The following is a 20,529-nucleotide window of genomic DNA, read 5'->3' on the forward strand; positions in this document are numbered from 1 at the left end:
ACCTTTATAGTACTTTATGTGCCAAGTTTTAAAATTTTCTGTGTGCTTCTTCCATTCTTCAAATTCTGGGATGCTGTAGAATGATACTTCCTGCTTATTCTTGCTGGCCTAAAGAGACAGTTTTAAAAACAAGTATTAAAAAACTGAGGCAACTGACAAACTGAACTTGTAGTTGTTGTTGAATGATTATCATACCTTCACAATGGGTGTGATGAACTCCTCCAGGAAGGTGTGCTTCAGCAGAGATGGCCAGTTATGATGGAAGAAGTTAATGAGAAGACCCTTGATGTGGGAGCCATCTTGATCCTGATAGTACACATAACAGAAATTATGCATACAGGTTTAGGAAACATCTCTGCATACATTCTGAATAGAAAAGACCCATTCTCTTAAAAAATTGTGGTAACACTTTAGTATAGGGAACACATATAAACTATTAACTACGACTTTTCCCTCAATAAACTCCTAATTTACTGCTCATTATAGTTAGTAAGGTAGTTATTAAGTTTAGGTATTGGGTAGGATTAAGAATGTAGAATATGGTGTGCAAAATAAGGCATTAATATGTGCTTAATAAACTACATGCATGCTAATAAGCAACTAGTTAAAATACCCTAAAAATAAAATATAACCAAAATGATTTAGATTAAGACCAACTAAAGAACATAATCACACCTGATCAGTCATGATCATAATCTTTCCGTAGCGTAAGCTCTTCAGGGACTCTGGGTCATCATAGCTCTTCTTGTATTGAAGACCCACAATTTTAATGATGTTGTTGATTTCTGCATTCTCCATTATCTACAATCAAAGCAAGGGTCAACTTTCAGTTAAAAAATCATCAGTCAAAACATACTTGATGTTTAATGAGCACATGTGTAAAGTGAAATTTTGGACCAGTGTGATTTAATTGGGGCCAAACCAAGCGATTAGTAAATTTAATTTGCAAAACGAATAAAAAAAACATTTTAAACTGTTTATATTTTCAAAAAGCAATTTCTAACTAGTGAAATATTTTAGAGCTGAGCAGCAACATATCGTTTCACATTGAGACCTATTTAAAATCTTGTCAATATTGTACTTCATCCTTACATTCTTTGCTCTTATTTTATAGTATGGTTTGTCTCTCCGTGTCAAGATTCTTGAAGCTTACCTGTTTGTGTGTGGCCTCCCTTACATTGAGCATCTTTCCCCTGAGCGGAAACACTCCATATCGATCTCGCCCGATCACTCCTAAACCGGAGACAGCCAGAGACTTGGCTGAATCTCCCTCAGTCAGTATCAGAGTGCACTCTGAAGAGTGTTTTCCCCCTACATGACAGAGCAATAGTTACTCACAGATGAATCACACCATGTAAACAGCACTTCCATATTTAAGTCATCTGCCAAACAAAGAAGCTGCTACAATATGCAATACTGAGCAAAAATGCAATTACCAAATGAAAGCAGCTGTCATTTTTTTAAAATTGTAACATGACTATTAAACACATTTTCTGCACCACTTCTAATTAAATATCATTCTCATTACTTTATATAGATCATTTTAATTAAATAAGTCAAATCAAAATAAATGAGGCAGAACAATTACTACCATGATGTATGAATAATTTACAAATTACAAAAACGTTACTTTTGAACCGGAATTGAGTGTTTTCACAAATAAGGCCTGTTCACACCAACACAAATGTTTGTTTGATCTTCGCATTAACGTTGAATGAAATTAATGAAAATGATAATTCACTCTCTCAGAGTAGGTATTGCTTAATGAAAAGCAGAACTAAACAAAGCCAGTGGTATAATATTCTATTTGCTTATCACATATCTGCAAACTCAAAAGAGATGAAAAATTTGGAAAATTTTTGTGATTGAACTAAGCATTCTGGTGCACTCTGACAAGAAAATAAATGAAAAAAAAAAAAAAAAAAAAAAACAAACAACAACATTTGCTTCAAGTAAAAATAAATAAATAAATAAAATATTGACACTAGAGCTGGGCATTGACACAAATTTCACAATTGGATTTGATTTCGATTTGATTACATTCGATTCAATATTGATTAATTTGGGGCGTATCAGGTACAGTACATGGCAAATTTTCTCAAAGAAAAAAATATCTCTCAACTAATGCTGTAAACTATACAGCAAACCACAGTTGTTACATAATTATAATATTAACACTTAGAAGTCGGGAAACGCGGCGGGACGTTTTGCTGGAATTTTTTTTCACATAGCAGCAAAATAATGTATGTAAGTCCAATCGAAAACATATATTCTCTGTTTATCTAATCTGTTTGAAAAGAGAGACATGTCAGTCGTTCGTGAGTCAGCTCATTATCCAATAATGCGTGATGCCCACGGAGAGGCCGTGCTATTCAGACACAAAATCTGAGGCGATATAAGCAACAGAGAGTGAACGCCCGCATCAGTTCGGAATTGTGTCTGTCAATATGAATGTTTAGACAATATTTCTTTTAGCCTGTTTTGGACAGATTGTGAAGGGTTTAATGTAAAATATCCTATATAATGCCACATCAGTGAAGCTTTTGTTCGCAAGGAACGATGAAAGCTTTGCATCACAGAAATAAATTGTAAAGTATATAACATAGAAAAACATTATTTTAAATTGTAATAGTATTTCACAGTATTGCTGTTTTTTCTGTATTTTTGATCAAATAAATGCAGGCTTGATAAGCATGAGACTTCTTTCAAATCTGTGATTATGTCAAATCTTTTGACCGGTACTATAATTCAGGGAACTACACTAACCTTTTGCACTGGTGGCACTTGCGCTACTAACTTTTTCAGTTACTGGCGCAAAACATGATTTGGTCGCACAAATTATTTAAAGTAAGCCACTCTGGATAATAATGAACAATAATGAAACTGTATTGCATACAGATGTGCTTTTTATTTTACTTGCCATCTTTTAAACCACATTCTTGTTTTCTTTAACATTGGTTGGGATAGATTTACTGCAATAAAAAATACAGTACACAATAAAATGCAAAATGAATTTCTTTTGGATTTCAACATGCTATGCAGATGGGCAGACTCCTGAACTCTTAAGGAAAAATAAAATAAATATAATCCATAAAATAATATAATAATAGATTTTCAGCAGCTATTGACTTTTCTGTATTAAAGATACAAAAAAAAAGAAGAAATTTTGGCACAGGTCTTTTGCTTGAGAGTGTCTGAGATTACTCCAATAAATTCAGCACATGATTTATGGTTAGCGTATGTTGGATTAATGGCCACCCCGTTCTTCTTCAAAAGAATAATTTGCGATTTAAATTTGGTGAAATGCATTTCCTCTTTGGCTATATTATAAGCTACATTGAACTTAATTATCAATTCAGAGATTCCTCACTTGCTTGGTTTGCTAAATCTTGACGCCGAAATGCAGTGGGGAGTGCTGCTGCGTCACGGGATATGTACCTGTCTCTACACTTCGCGTGCTTCATACTCTCATGAAGCTTCAATGATTCGTGTTTGAATTGTTTTGACGCAGTTACAAATTTGGACAGTCCTGCAATTGAAGGCCCACAGAATTTACAGTACACACAGTGCATTGCTCCGTCTTGGTACCTTAACCACTGGTATTCTTCGAGCCACTGGTGTCGAAATTCATATGTCCGTATCGTTTTTCCCGCGTATGCTATCCCTGACGAATCCTTCTCAGCCTCATCATTCTCACTCACAGGCTCCGTTTGATATGTCGCATCGACATCAAGTGATGGTTCTGTTACACTTGAACTTCCCTTCTTAAAATAGGAGTCAATTGTCCGCTTCATTTCAACACGTACAGATTGTAGGCTATGTTGAGATATATATGCGATTGCTGCGTGTGTCTTAACGAGAGGTATATTTTTTAAATCAATGTTAGGCTACGCCTCGCCTACACCATTCCGGGCGGGGGCGGGGGGGTCGCGGGGTTGAAGCCAACTTGATGTGTTGAATGCTCAGAGCACGTTATAAAACGTATTCTTAAAATACACATTTCTGTTTTAATAAATGCTCATAGTAAATCATAGCATATTGCCTAAAACATAAGGTAGGTACAAAAATAATCAGTGATACATTTGCGACCCCATAGAAATTAGGGTCGCAATGGCATTTCAAAAGGTCGCATATGCGATCATTTTGATCGCAGTTTAGTTCCCTGTAATTTACAATAAAGGCCTATACAACATTTTCTTCACATGGTGTGCAATAATATGTGCATCACAAAAATCATGTTTTCTGTTAAGAGTGGACATTACAAAACGTTAATACAATAGCTAATATGATCTTGTTCTAAGCATGTTCACAGAGGGTTTTTTTTCTTTTAACTCACAGATTTGAGAATCATAGTGACCAGATATTGGCACACATTGGACTGCATGAATATGATACTGAGATTACTGATTGCAAAGTGTTTTTTCCTCCTGTGCAGAAACACCAAATGCCAAGTATGTGATCGTTGAACAGGATTTATTTCCAGGTATAACTGTGTACTCAAAATTTGTCTTTGACACTCGTTTATATAGTTAACTATATTTTAAATAAACAAAACAACAACAAAAAAAAAATGATATATTTCTTTTGTCATTGTATTCTTTCTTAGTTCACTCAGTCAAATTCCTGTCTGAATGGCTCATTATGCGGCTCATTAGGGACAGGGTCAGGTGTGAATCACAGCATTATTCATGAAGATTTACGTCTCCATGTCCCAAAATAAAAAGTGTCTTAGAAATTTAAAATCAATACATTGTTTTATGTGTCCAAGTAGGCAGAATGATTTTTATACATCATTGTGAAGCAAAAACTCTAGGCTAAAATATACAGTCCCCAAAAGTCTTGTGAAAAAATATTAAGCATGTGTTTTGAGGCCTTATTTCAGTGACTTATTTTTTTTATTTATTTTTTTTTTCTTCAAAAAAACACACATAAACGTAATTCTCTCAAAAATACAAACGTACATACTTGCTGCTCACATATTTTTGTAGCCTAGTTTCTGCTGAATACAGTGGAATTAGACTTTTGTTATTAAATTTTTGTAAACAACTGAAAAAAGCACAAATGTCCGGGCATGTCAAAACTTCTCCAGGACCCCAGATCAGCCACAGACTCCAGAGGGTTAAAGGTTCAAATTAATTGATTTGTTATTATTATACATAGGGAAGTTTTTATAATAACATACATACATTTTTAATGACATAATTATGTTTCTACTCATTTTTATATAGGCCTAAACATGTAAATGGTGGCTGTCATAAAACGGATTTATACGTACAATATTAAAGCATGTTAAGTACAAATACAATGAATATGCCTATAGTGCATATATTTAGCAAAATGCTCTTCTCTAAGTAAATTTTTGTAGCTGACTAATGAGTTTTTAGACACTGAACGGAGGACTGCTATAAGTAAACCCCGCCCCCCAACAAAAAAATAAAACCTCTTCAGATCTACACATACATGACATATTTTGATTCAAAATGCATTCTTATGTATTTTATTTGCTATAACTAAGTTTTTTTAAAACTTATATCTGCAGCAACTTTTTATTTCTGACACTCCCTTGTCTTGAAGAAGAAAGGAAGTCAAACAGTTTTCATCGTAGTGTAATGGAAAAAATAATAGAACACCTCTCCATAAAAAAATTTTGCACTGAAGGCATGTGAATGTTCATGTCAGCCTGAAAAGATGCATTAAAATGATAGTTCACCCAAAAATTAAAAAAAAAAAAAAAATTAATAAATAATAATAATAATAATAATAATCTGTCATCACCATTATGTCATTATAACCTTTTGTTAATCTTCAAAACACAAATTAAGATATTTTAATGAAACCTGAGAGGTTTCGCTCCCTCTATTGAAAATCCAGCTAAAACTAAAACGTAAGGTTTTAAAGGCATTGAGTCCATATGAATCGATCAGTTTAATTCATTCATCATATAAAGCAATCATGTCTCTTTAGAAGACTTACATTGGACTTTGTTTTACAATGCCTTTATAACCTTTTTAGATCTTTTTTTGTTTGTTTGTTTTTGGTTACCTTAACTTTCAATAGAGGAACAGAAACTTCACAGGTTTCATTAAAAATATTTGTATTTGTGTTTAGAAGATTAACCAAAGTCCCATGGGTTTGGACTGACATGAGGGTGAAATGGGGTGATGACATAATTTACATTTTTGGGCCTGTTTACACCTGGTCACTTTTACTGATCAGATAGCTGTCTGATTTACACTTTTCCATTTACACATGCCCAAATAAATGTGTTTTCGCAATACAAATATGCATGCAAAATTTAACAGAGTTCACGTCAATGAAAGCAACAGATATTATCTGCATTTTATTTACCATGAGCTAATTTCAAGATCAAAGACAACAATAGGAGAGAGCGGCATCAGCACTGGTAAGATATTTTATTCTCACTACTTTTATTGAAGATGATTTTGTATTGAGCTTCAGGATGCGACGCCGAATTTTCAGTTTTATTTGCGGCAGTTTGCTAGGGTGTTACTAGGATATCCTAGGTGGTTGCTAGGCGGTTGCTAAGGTATTCTGGGTGGTTGCTAGGGCATTGCTAGACAGTTTCTAGGGTGTTCTGGGTGGTTACTAGGCAGTTGCTAAGGTATTCTGGGCAGTTGGAAGGCAGTTGCTAGGGTTTTCTGGGTGGTTACTATGGTGTTTCTAGGTGATTTGTGGTCGTCACAGATGGTTACTATGGAGTTTTTTATAGAGTTCTTATGTTTTATTTAACACTTAGCAAATCACTATTAGCATGTAGCTATTCACTGCTAGCATGACTACCATGTTGGAAATCCTGTTTGCTAGCATGAGTCAAAAGAGCCACCCGCCATATCTAAATGATGTTCTACTGCAGAGATACAAGTGTTGCTAAACGCTCGCTAGGGTACTCTGGTTACTAGGGAGTGGCTTGGCAGCTGCCAATGATGATACTTCAAAGGCTGCTTGTCAATATGAATGATATAAACCAATGTTCAGATTTGAAGATATCCCTCTTTGGGTTTGGGTTGCTAGGGTGCTCTAAATGGTTGCTAGGGCATGGCTAGACAGTTAGCAGGCTTAAACTAATTCCAAGAATGCAGAGAACAGACTAGCATTCTCATGGAGTCTGGTCTTGCCAGGTGACCTTAAAAGAACAAACTCAGAAGGACGCAAGGACACAGAACGCATCCTTGTGAGAATTGAGATGTGCTTCTTGTTGATCTTGTTGATCAACAACTGACCATCCCAGCATAAGTAGCGGCTAATGCACAATAAATACAACATAACATAACAAACAAATGTTATAACCTATTAAAAGATTTCATTCATATTATTATAGACATTGTTTTCATATAATTTTATATATTTTTATTTTACCACGTGTATTTATGAAAATGAGTAGCCTTTGTATTACCTATGCAATGTTAAGATTCTTTTTTATATGCCAATAAAACTACTGCAGGCTTTCTTCAGATTATCACTTTATTAAAATTAAGCAAGACAAATGTTTCCCTTCAAGAGCCATCACGTATTTGCAAGCTTATAGCAGGAATCTCATAAGTGAGAATGAGAACTTTAAAGCTTGCAGGCTTCCGTACGTCGACAGCCCACAAACGTCTTCAGGGAATTTTAACGGTTCAATTCTCTCAAGTCTGCATTCGATGTATCCCCGATATCAAGAACACATCCGGGTTAGGGTGACCACCCGTCCGGCATTTTGTGAGACGGTTCCAAAATTGGGAGATTTGTCCTGCGTCCCTGCCAGATGTAAGTAGTGTCCCACGTTTCAGTTATATCTGTATTATTATTTTTTTTATCCCTAAAATTACAATACCACAATAAGAAATATAAAAACTGTGACTGGCATTTAAAAATCTATTTGTGCAGCCACCATAATCTAGTTATTAAAATAACCAACAAACGCAATTGTAGAGAGACTGAGAGAGGTTTTCCGCTGATGACAATTGAGTGGACAGCGCAAAGGAATAGGTTAAGTGCGGGCCTCATCAAAGTCGGTAAACACAACTTATAGCAACTTATAGCAAAAAATAGCAAGGATCTCACATACTGGATAAGTACCACAAGAGCTGATCAAAGCTGCCTAAATTAAAGCATATAATCATCCATCCTGATGGCAAATATTTCCAACGAACATGCGCCGATCCCGTGGATGCTTGAGCGCCACCCACGGAAGAGGTCAAGCACCTATGGAAAACACAAGATATTCTCCACTCATTTTAACCAATAAAAAAACTGATCGCAACTTTCAGACATTACTTTCTTCTCAAGTTAATAGTTCATTTAAGGCAGTTTCTATTGTGTTATTATACTGACAAATGTCGAGAGCGGATTATTGTAATGCGAGAGGAGTGCAATAAATGCGCGAGCAGGAATCTCTCCGTTCACAGGTGGATTCCCTTCTCGAGCAAAACTGGACGCGTGCTTTCTCACGCTCAGATATTACATATGTCTGCTCAAACTTTGTCCTCCTGCATGTGCACTCGTGAATCTAGAATTGTCTTCTCTCCAAGATGTAATGTTGCCAGGAGCACAACGTTATAGTGTGGGCACTGGGCAGGCACCCAACAACAGAAAAAAATGAATTGGCCAAATTTGCCAACAAATGTAAATCAGTATTCACATAGCATAATGGTAGTAAATGTATCTGTCTCACACATGTCCCGCAAAATCACATCTATTTTTCCTCAACAGATCAATAGCCAGGTGGTCACCCTAATCCGGGTACTTTCATGCGTCCACTTGCGTTCTTGACTATTGGAACTGAACTTCAGCGGCTGATGATGACATAACGCGAGAACACAAGGACGCAAGATCGCTTAAGGGGCCATTCACACAGAATACGTCTTTGCGTCTCAAGAACAGTTTTTTAAAAAGCGCAGCATAGAACGCGAGCATCTCGAGACGCACCTTTGAGACGTGATGCAATAACGACAATAACGGAAATAATAGAAATAGGCATACAGCAGAATTGACAGATACAAGTTTTGACATGGAAAAAAAGAAAATAAGATAATAATAAGCGCCTCCTCTGCCATGTTGCCGTCAAATAAAACAGTTGTCAGTTGTTTTGGAACTGACATTGATGAGTGGCACTGCGTGTAAAAGTTGAAATTCTTTTAACTTGACACAGCGTCTTAAAAACGAGGCACTCATGTGCGAGGTGCTACAGAAGACGCAAGATGTGAGCGTAACGGTCATGCACATCCATCAAGCGCGTTTACACAGAAAAACAATGGGAAAGTAGCGCACTGGAATAGAAAAACGCGTTCTATGTGAACGGCCCCTAAGAATGCATATTGAGAAACAGCCTAATTGACTGCATGGCTGCCCAAATCACAAGAGCCGAGTTTACGTGTCTCTATGATGTTCTTTTTCATTTATATCCCTCTCATCTATTTTCAATGGAAGTCTATGGAGTGGTTGCTAGGGTGCTGTAAGTGGTTGCTAGGGAGTGGCTATGAAGAGTTTGGGTTATTACTTATTGGCTGCTTGATAAGATGAGTCAAATGAGTGAGAGAGAGAGAAACAGTTCCTCAGGCCCTGCGAGTGTGTGTGTGTGTGTGTGTGTGTGTGTGTGTGTGTGTGTGTGTGTGTGTGTGTGTGTGTGTGTGTGTGTGTGTGTCAGAAAGTGACAGTTGAGTTTGAAAGATTCCAATTCACGAAACATTCCACCATAGACCTTTATCACAGCTCGTCGAAGCAGTGCATTGATTCTTCTGGTTATGTATATTTTCAATGTATAACACCTAGTTGAATAAATGCCTCTTAAAATAAGCATACGCGGGATAATTTCAAAATCCGGACATTTTTAGAGACAGGAGAATACATACTTTGATGATTGCTGTATACAGAATTTATCTCAGAAAGCCGTGGCTCATAAACATACATGGTACATATTTCACCACAGGGTGTCAGTGCTCATCTAAACTAGTAATGCAACACTGCAGTGTGTGTGACACCTAATGAATGAGATCAGAATGAACATATTTATTCATTTGAATTAAATATTTTAGTCATTATTCAGTCATTTTTAACTGACAATCATTTCACTGTATGCAATTCACAACATTTGTCAAAATTCATAATTAAAGGATTAGTTCACTTTCAAATAAAATTTTCCTGATAATTTACTCAGCCCCATATCATCAAAGATGTCCTTCTTTCTTCAGTTGAAAAGAAATTAAGGATTTTGATGAAAACATTCCAGGATTATTCTGCTTATAATGGACTTCAATGGCCTCCAAACGGTTGAAGGTCAAAATTACAGTTTCAGTGCAGCTTCAAAGGGCTTTAAGCGATACCAGACGAGGAAAAAGGGTCTTATCTAGTGAAACTATCGGCCATTTTCGAAAACAATGTAAATGTAAATGCTTTATATAAACAAATGATCGCCTTCCAAGTGCTTCCACCAAAACCGCATTTTCGTATTCTTCAAAAAGCTTACACTGTATGTCCTACGCCTTCCCTATTCTACTTGTTTATCTGTTTTCACTGAGCACTTCAGGTGTGAGAACACTGGCGCGCTTGTGCTGCCCGCTTCACGCTGGTTACCTGTCTGTTTGTTTGTTTGTTTGTTTGTTTATCAGCTGATACGTTTTTGGGCATATTTCTACTGGGATTCGACATATTTGGATTACTTTCTGGACTACTTTCACTCAATAAGATTTGGACGACTGACCTGACATTTTTTGGGATCCTATTACACTGATCAGCTACGAGCCCTCTCCATACCTTTTCATATCCTTCGAGACATCTGATACAGTGAGTATCCACTCTCTTTATCATTTTGTGGTGTCAATCCTCGGCATGGTCGGGTAGCCTTCCCTTACGTGGATTGTGGATTCGATATGGTTATGGCTAACAAAGTTAAACCTATAAGTTGTTGTGTGGGTCTCATTGGATTTTGGTCATGTCGATGCGTAATCATTCCTAGGTTTTGTTCTTTGGTCTTTTTGTGCTGTTTTTGGATGACATGACTTCTCCCAAGATGGCTCTGCAATTTTCTTCTGCTTAACTTAGAACATTAAAAGGATCTCCCCGCTTAGCTCCGGACACTTATAAATGGTGTGAACAACTTGGAATTTTACGCCAACCCCGCTACATACACCATTTTCGGAAGAGACTTCGGACTTATCGCTGCTTGTCTTCAAATAGTGTTCCGGTTATCTGTACCAACACCTGTGCTTCTAGTAAAATACAACAGGAAAATCGTGTAATCAACTTTGGAAATCTGAGACCATTACACTTCGATCCCGTCCTTGGACACTGCAATATCGCATCTTCAAATATGCGATGTGCACTACTGAACACTCGCTCTTTAACTGATAAAGCATTAGTGCTAAATGACATCATCATTGACACAAATCTGGACATGCTACTTTTGACGGAAATCTGGCAGGTGCCCAATGACTTTTTCAACTTAAACCTCCTAACTCCACCTGGGTACATCTATTTCTCTCAACCTCGTCTCCATCATAGAGGTGGAGGGTTGGCTGTAGTTTGTCGTGAGAGTATCAAAATATCTAAGACTGAGTTACGTGATGTTGTATCTTTTGAATATCTTGCATTGAAAATGACTGGCATAACATCTATGGCTGTAATCTTAATCTATCGACCTCCAAAACTGCATTCAGACTTTTTCTCTGAGATTAGTGAGTGAGTTACTCTTGTCTTTGCTAGTTATTCATCTGTAATTTTTCTTGGTGACTTTAATATACATGAACACAGCAACACACTGTACAATGCAACGAATTGATGTATGTTTGGATTGTTTCAGTCTAACTCAACATGTAACTTTTGCTACTCACTCCAGGGGTCATATATTGGATCTTATATGTACATTTGGCTTATATAATATTCTTGTTAGTGGAACTGAATTTGCTTTTTCAGATCACAAACTCCTAAACTTCAGTTTTAGATTTCCTACATCTATATTGTATGGAAGTAAAACAGTAGCAAAACATGAGAGGTTGCGGATTTGAATGTGAGAACTTGTAGGATTAATATTTGTATTTGTAAATTGAAATTTGCACTCACAGCCCTGAAGTGAAAAGCTGAATGATTCGCACACACAGACAACAATCAAAACACCCGTGTTACGAAGTTGTAGTTGCAGATTAATAGTTACAAATGTGTAAAATGGCAATCACATAAACAAAATGACAGACACAAATGTGTGAGACATATTTACTTTTGCACTTTACTTCAGTTTCGCTGTACAGCTTCAAGTCGGCACTTACAACCTCTCAGATCTGGCAGTACAAGTTCAATTCCTGGCGCTTTGACTTTTGCTTCTCTTTTTGCGATATTCCTGTTGCAAAACTGACTTGAGCACCTGAAAGCAGACGTGAGAGAGCAGAACGGGGGTGGGGGGGTGAAGCCGTTTTATTGGTCGATGCCTAACCAATAAACAACGCCAGGGTACGCACTGTGCGTATACCATGAGAGTGCACTATTTTTATTTAATTTTTTTTTTATTTACAAAATTTGATTATTAAAATGTCTCTATGTAACTCATTACATATTAAGAGAGCAAGAGAGAATGAGAATAAATAAAGGTGTGCGTTTGTGTGTTGTAAAGTCAAATGTGTGTATGTGCGCGCATGGTGGGTGTGGGGGATATGGGTGAAGAGAAATCTGATTGGATATGACATTACAGATGATTAATTAAAAAAATAAAATAAAATAAAAAAAATAAAAAAATAAAAAAAACGATGTAAAAATGAGTAAACGCTCAATAAAACAGCTAAATTTGACTGAAACATTTGCAAAAGGGCCTAAAACCATTGAGTAAGGATGGAAAAATGAAGCCTATTAAATATTTGAAGCTTTTCTCTAAACGTTACGGGAAAGGTTTCAAAGCATCAAGTGTGTCGAAACTGTCATCCTGTGGCAGGTAAAATTTACAGCAGCCATAAACCTGAGATCGCAGCTCCATTGTTCTATTTTTTTATTATAACACAAATAAAAGACTGACGACGCTAATGTGTTTTTTTCATTAATATAATTCACATATTACAGTTTGGCAATAAATGAAATGGATCAACAAAAAGAAAAATTATAATAATTACTAATAATACATAGCCTACTGAGTTGTTTGATGCAAGTAAAATGTGCTGATATTTTATTGTAGCCTATATGACAGAACATATGATGATGTAATATAGGCTACAGGCTTATATATTTAAAATGTTTAGTAAATGGACTTGAACTTTCATATAGGCTAATGGTCTGGGTTCAACTGGAAACAATTAATTTTTTCATTAATCACATGTTTCTCTGAAAACAATACACATTTTCGGGACAAAGCTGGGGGGAGGGGGGGTTAGTTCTGTGCCCTGAGATAAAATCATTGTTTTCATTAAAATATCATTAGTTTTAGTCAACTGAGTTTATATTACAGTAAAAGAGTAGTAAAGTTCTTTATTGGTTGGAGTCAGCCAATGAAATGGGATGTTTTTGTACGCAATGTACGTCACTACATAGAGCAGATCGCGCCATTTTGGTGGTCCATGTAGCAGCCACCCAATAAAAGACTTTACTACTCTTTTACTGTAATATAAAACTCAGTTAAAACTAATGATATTTTAATGAAAATATTGTCTCATACATATGCACGTATTTCTTTCCGCATGCCAAGTCGCACTGGATGGCGTTGTTCATTGTTCAGGAACCCCCGTTCTGCTCTCTCACATCTGCTTTCAGGTGCTCAAGTCAGTTTTTCAACAGGAATATCGCAAAAAGAGTAGCAAAAGTCAAAGCGCCAGGAATTGAACTTGTACTGCCAGATCTGAGAGGTTGTAAGCGCCGACTTGAAGCTGTACAGCGAAATGAAGTAAAGTGTAAAAGTAAATATGTCTCACACATTTGTGTCTGTCATTTTGTTTATGTGAATGCCATTTTACACATTTGTAACTATTAATCTGCAACTACAACTTCATAACACGGGTGTTTTGATTGTTTTCTATGTGTGCAAATCGAAACATTCAGCTTTTCACATCAGGGCTGTGAGTGTAAATTTCAATTTACAAATACAAATATTAATACGACAAGTTCTCACATTCAAATCAGCAACCTCTCGGGTTTCGCTACTGATTTACCTTCATAATATCGCCTGTGAAAAAAATTCTAACTTATCGTAAAATCTGTTCTGTGAATCCATCTGCTTTCTCTGATTCAATTAGGTCTTCCACCTTGTCAGATTGTTTACTATCCAACTGTCCATTAGAAATATGCAGCATCTATAATAACTCAATTTCCCAAATACTTGAGAAACATGCTCCTGTTAAAACTAGACTGGTTCCATCTGCACGTTTCACCCTAGTTCACTCCGGAACTTCGAGCAATGAAAGCTATGCAACGTCGCTTGGAAAGACTGTAAAGGAAAACTGGACTCATTGTGCACTCTTTGGCTTTAAAAGAACATTTGCTCAACTACCGTACAGCCGTACAGCCCTCAATGCTGCAAGATCCTCATATTTCTCTTCTACTATTAAGAATTCTATGTGCAGGCCCAAATCTCTGTTTGCTATGGTCAACAAACTCACTAACCCTCCATAACATGTTATTTCTGGCTCTGAGGTGCTTGTGAATAATTTTTCTCATTACTTTTCAGACAAATAGAAGTCAATCACTGAATCCATTTCCAAAGACACCCCCTATACAACTGACTCAAATGTTGATGTCAGCTGACTCGGCTCACTCAACAAACTCTCTCTCTGCTTTTACTCTCACTACTTCTGCTGCCATAAGTGATCTAATTGTGAAGTCTAATTGTACATCCTGCCAGCTTGATCCTACACCTACTGTTTTGCTTAAGATGTGTGTTCCTGAGGTTGAACCTTTCATAACACATATGATAAACTGTAGTTTAGCATCTGCCATTGTTCCAGCAGAATTAAAACTGGCTGCAGCGACCCCCATTGTGGCGACCAGGGCGGGCGAGAGCCGTGAGGGAACGGCGCGAGGCCGGTGGCGCGAGTGATAATGAGCGTCACCTGGGAGGCGCACCGGCCTTGAGTCCCTCACGGAGGAGCTCCGGGAGCATAAAAGCAGGAGCGACTACCGTGGAGGACGAGAGAGGACCAGGCCTGGACTTTATTTTATGTTTTGTTATGTTTGTGTGGCCGGCAGACGTCCGCGAGGGTCTGCCGGCATTACTTTCGTTTTGTTCTTTGTTTATTTTACATTAAAAGTTACGTTCAATGTTCGCCGGTTCCCGCCTCCTTCTTCCCATATCTACTAACGTCGTTACATTGGTGCCGAAACCCGGGAGGAAGGAGGGACATGCTGTCGGAGAGCCCTCGCTGCTGAGGGGGATCGCGGTGCTGCGGAGTTCGGGCAGCGCGGGAGTGAAGACCGCGAGAGGCTGCCCGAAGCGGTGGTGCTGGAGCCTTGTGAAAGGTGGGACGGAGAGCTCGAGGCCGTGCCCCTGGGACGAGGTGGGGTGGCTGCCGTCCAAGAGGGAGCGGAGGAGTCGCCGCCGTTCGCCGTGGGCCGGAGCCTGCTGCCGTCCGCCATAAAGGGGAGGAGCAGGGAACGGGGGACTCGCTGCCGGCTGCCCTCAGTCGGAGGAGCCATCGCCGGCCGCCAGGAGGCGGTCGAGGATCGGGCCGTCCACCGAGCGTCCAGTGCCACCGCATGGCACCGCGAAGAAGAGCCTCTCGGCAGGCTGAGGACCAAGCGGCAGTGTGTCGGGGAACCGGACCAAGAATTTTTTTTTTTTTTTTTAACATTCAACGAAACTTTAATATAAAATAAACAAAGAACAAAACGAAAGTAATGCCGGCAGACCCTCGCGGACGTCTGCCGGCCACACAAACATAATAAACCATAAAATAAAGTCCAGGCCTGGTCCTTTCTCGTCCTCCACGGTAGTCGCTCCTCCTTTTATGCCTCCGGAGCTCCTCCGTGAGAGACTCGAGGCCGGCACGCCTCGCAGGTGACGCTCATTATCACTCGCGTCACCGGCCTCGCGCCGTTCCCTCACGGCTCTCGCCCGCCCTGGTCGCCACACCCATTCTTAAAAAAAAAACGGGCCTTGACCATCTAAACATGAATAATTACAGGCCAATCTCAAATGTACCATTCTTAAGTAAAATTCTTGAAAAAGTTGTGGCTTCACAATTGAGATCTTACTTAAACGCTAATGGACTTTTTGAACCTTTTCAGTCAGGATTCTGCTCTTCACATAGCACTGAAACTGTTCTTCTTCGTGTGGTTAATGACATTCTTCTGTCCATGGATTCTGGGTTAATAAACATCCTGATTCTTCTCGATCTAAGCTCTGCATTTGACACAGTCTGCCATGAAATACTCATCTCTCGCCTTTCTGATATCAGTATCACTGGTTCAGCTCTTTCCTGGCTCATTTCCTACATCAGCGACAGAAAACAGTATATCACCATACAAGGGTATAAATCTGCCACTGCTCCGGTCTCACAGAGTGTTCCTCAAGGTTCAGTTCTGAGTCCACTTCTGTTTATCATTTATATTTCTCCACTTGGTGACATCATACGCATACATGGACTTCAATTTCATTGCTATGCTGATGACATTCAAATCTACCTTACCACCAGCTCTGATAGGCTATCCCTGCCTGACTCAATTACTGCATGTATCAGGGATATCAAGCATTGGATGTCCTTGAATTTTCTTAAACTAAACAATAACAAAACTGAAATATAGATGATTGGCTCTGCTACCTCAGTCAAAAGGATGGACCTGTCCTTTGAAATTGACGGGGTTCATGTTAAGCCTTCTTCATCTGTCCGTAAACTCTTTTTTCCATCTTTGTAATATTGCACGTCTTCGATCTTCTCTCACTCTAGCTGATGCTGACATGTTAATTCATGCATTAATCACATCACGTTTGGATTATTGCAATGCTCTATTTCTTGGTCTGCCTAAAAAAGTCATAGCTAGGTAAACAGTATGTTCAAAACTCAGAAGCAAGAGTTCTCACCTCCACCAGGCACTCTGCTCACATTACTCCTGTTGTAAACACCAGTCAAGATGGCATTCCAGGGACCAGTTTACGACAGGGCCCCTTTCTAACTGCTGGTGTGTAGGAAGATGTGCCACACCGTGATTGGATCTTTGGTGAATGAACATAATAAATGTTCAGCAACATCAGATAAGATGTTGGGACAACTACCAGACACCTCTTCCAGAGCAGGAAGGGGGACCTTCTGCACCTACCAAAACCAAGGAGAAGACTTCTCATTGGACGACACATTGACTCTAACCACCAAACTCATTCCTAAGGTTTAGGCAAGGACTGCCATAAAAATTCCTTCAGGGCTTCCTGGATGGAGCAGCAATGACTGAAATAAAGAGAGGCCACAGAGATCTATCTAAATCCATTCATACCTATGTTTGGAGGCCTTAATTTGATCTAAACTGCATCACATCCACTCCATCTTCATGCAAAGCACAGTTTATGTTAATGGTTACTGACTGCTAAAACAACAGGTCATGGGACAGACCTGTTAAAAGATAAACAAATGCATGGACTATGATTTAACCATTTCATATCGTGTTTGGTGTCTATCTGTTCCCTACGATGCCTTTAATAATTTGAAAGAGGTTTGGTAAAGAAATAATGCATGGGTAAAATGTTAAAGACACTAATTTAACACTGTGAAAAAAAAAAAAAAATATATATATATATATATATATATATATATATATATATATATATATATATATATATATATATATATATCTAAATTACGACATATGCTCTCAATGACAAATGCGGAACAGTTGGTTCATGCATTCATGACCTCAAGACTAGATTATTGTAACGCTCTACTGGGTGGTTGTTCTGCTCGGCTTTTAAACAAACTACAGTTGGTCCAAAATGCGGCAGCTAGAGTTCTTACTAGAACCAGAAAGTATGACCATATTAGCCCAGTTCTGTCAACATTACATTGGCTCCCTATTAAACATCGTATAGATTTTAAAATCTTGCTACTTACTTATAAAGCTCTAAATGGTTTAGCTCCCCAGTACCTAAGTGAGCTCTTAATGCATTATAGTCCTTCACGTTTATTGCGATCTCAGAATTTAGGCCAGTTGATAATACCCAGAATATCAAAATCAACTGAAGGCGGCAGATCCTTTTCCTATTTAGCACCTAAACTCTGGAACAATCTTCCTAGCATTGTTCGGGAAGCAGACACACTCTGTCAGTTTAAATCTAGACTAAAAACACATCTCTTTGCTCTTGCATACACATAACACATTATCAATACATTAACATTTTTCAAATCCGTTAAAGGATTGTTACGCTGCAATAATTAGGTCGGCCGGAACCGAGAACATTTCCTATAACACTAGATATACCTGTACATCAGAATAAGAATGGCATCTACGCTAATATCTGTCTCTCTGCTTATCCTGAGGTTTGCCGGGTGCTGGATCCAGGCCGTATCCAGATCAGATGGAGAACCTGCGTCTGGACCTGACTACAACGTAGCCCAGGAGACAATGGGCCTAAAGATCCAATTCTGGCTGCATCTATAATTCAGATTTTTAATCCCCGTATCCGCTTACATATATTTATATATAATCGATTTTTAATCTCTATAATAAAAATGTACAATTCAGATTTTGATCTCTCTTTTTCCCTCCTAGGACTTTTTTCCCAGTGCTAGCACGCTGGGTTTTTCTCCTAGGGGTTTTTTTCCACCCCTGGAAGTCAGCCGACATTGGCTTAATGTAGCACCATCTTGTATATGTTACATATTACCACGCTTGTTTGTACAGTTTTAACCACTTCCCTTTTTTTTTCTGTGCTTCTAATATGTAAAGCTGCTTTGAAACAATTACCAATTGTAAAAGCGCTATATAAATAAATTTGACTTGACTTGACTTGACTGTACTTTATGCTATGCAAATGAGTTCCACACTAGGGTGGGCAACATCGGGGCTGCTTCAGATAACAGTAGCCAATCACATTCCAGGATCGGCAAAGCGCCACATTTCAATCTCCTCCTCATCAGAAAGGGATAAATATGTCCCCCGGGTAGACACACCCTTGTTCTGCGTTTCCAACTCGACGGGGAAGGAGACATTAACAGACACTCCACGTCCTGAGTTTCAGACCTGACGAGGAAAGAAACTACAAGACAGTTAAGGTGAAGCTTTTGCCAGCATAACATTTTTCATTGCTTCCAGCTGCAAAAGGGCCCCAGCATTGAGGGACTTCATCTAACAGTTACTTGAGGTCAGCTTGTTACAAATAATAGGGATATTATTTGTTGAATGATAAATAAGTAATTATTTATCACCATTTTACCAGAGCCATTAGGTGGCTCCCATAAGCATTCCCATACGATTTTCTTCCATCCTACATTCAGTTCAACAGCATTCCATTTATCCATTCTGTGTTCACTTCATTTATTTGTTTCTTTGGTTTAATTCGGTATTCTCCTTTGATTTTTATTTTATTATCTTTTAGAAGTGCATATTCATTATTTCATTATTAATCATTGTGGTATTTACTCTTGTATGTTTATTGCTAATAAATTTCATTGATTTTATTATAACTGTGTCTTCCTTGTGTTGATGATCAAAGATTCTACTAGTTGACCAGACTCACAAATCCTTCAGATAAATCAGTTGGCTGACTCCCTCCATTTTATATTAATTCTGAATTACTGAACAGCTCTTTTGGAGTGTTCTTAAATTTTTAAGATAGTATTCTTAACTGGTGCGCCGTATTACAAAAGGAGGAAGGGGTCATCTGATACACTTATAACCACACCTTAAGTGACATGTGATCAAAAATCACTACGTCACCGGTGAATGGAGTAAAAATCACTACACAGTCCTCTACTGCATGATCTTCACTGGCTACCTACATGAAGTGAATACCTACATCATGTATTCACTTTAAGATATTACTTCTAACATTTAAGGCATTTAAATGGTCTTGGGCCTCCATATCTGTCTGACCTACTCCACTCCTACTCTCCTGCCTGGTCCCTCAGATCATCTAAGCTTGGTCTTTTGTCCATTCCTCGTTTTCGGCTGTCCACTGTAGGTCATTTAGTGTTAATGCTCCAAAATTATGGAATTCGCTACCCCTTACACTTCGTAATATATCATCTTTGCCTACCTTCAAAACCCAGCTAAAAACATATCTTTTCAATATGTATTTTGGATAATTTTTTTTGTTTGTATTGTGTATGTGCAAATGTATTGTATAGCACTATGTGTAGCGACCTTGAGCTATGGAAAGGTGCTATATAAATAAAACTTCTTCTTCCTCATCTTTGTGAAAACAGGTCTATAGGCTTCATTTTCTTTCTGCACAATATACTTTTTTTCTTTTGATTTTGGAGTAAACATTGGAGTTTAGGATGTTTCCACAATAGTCCCCCAAATATTTAAATACATTAAGATCATTCAATTAAAATCATTTAATTAACTGATTTATTAAAGAAATAATCAACAGATTATTCAATTATCAAAATAAACATTAGCTGCAGCTTCAGATGA

At 38.0% G+C, this 20,529-nt stretch overlaps 1 protein-coding gene across 6 annotated transcripts in view; it reads right to left on the reverse strand.

Annotated features, from left to right (window-relative positions):
* The window catches only part of top2b (DNA topoisomerase II beta), a 79,596-nt gene that overhangs the window by 30,739 nt on the left and 28,328 nt on the right, over nt 1-20,529 (reverse strand). For all 6 annotated transcript variants that reach the window (XR_010897247.1, XM_067410874.1, XM_067410875.1 and 3 more), the window contains 4 exons: nt 1,154-1,311; nt 676-801; nt 196-306; nt 3-108 (listed from right to left, as the gene is read on the reverse strand). Coding sequence is in view for 5 of the 6 variants with exons in the window: in XM_067410874.1 (XP_067266975.1) it covers nt 3-108; nt 196-306; nt 676-801; nt 1,154-1,311 (501 nt within the window). In the remaining variant the exon portion in view is untranslated. The remainder of the gene's footprint in view (nt 1-2; nt 109-195; nt 307-675; nt 802-1,153; nt 1,312-20,529) is intronic.

This window comes from Chanodichthys erythropterus, chromosome 15 (assembly GCF_024489055.1).
Source record: "Chanodichthys erythropterus isolate Z2021 chromosome 15, ASM2448905v1, whole genome shotgun sequence".
In the NCBI taxonomy this organism is placed as follows: Eukaryota; Metazoa; Chordata; class Actinopteri; order Cypriniformes; family Xenocyprididae; genus Chanodichthys; species Chanodichthys erythropterus.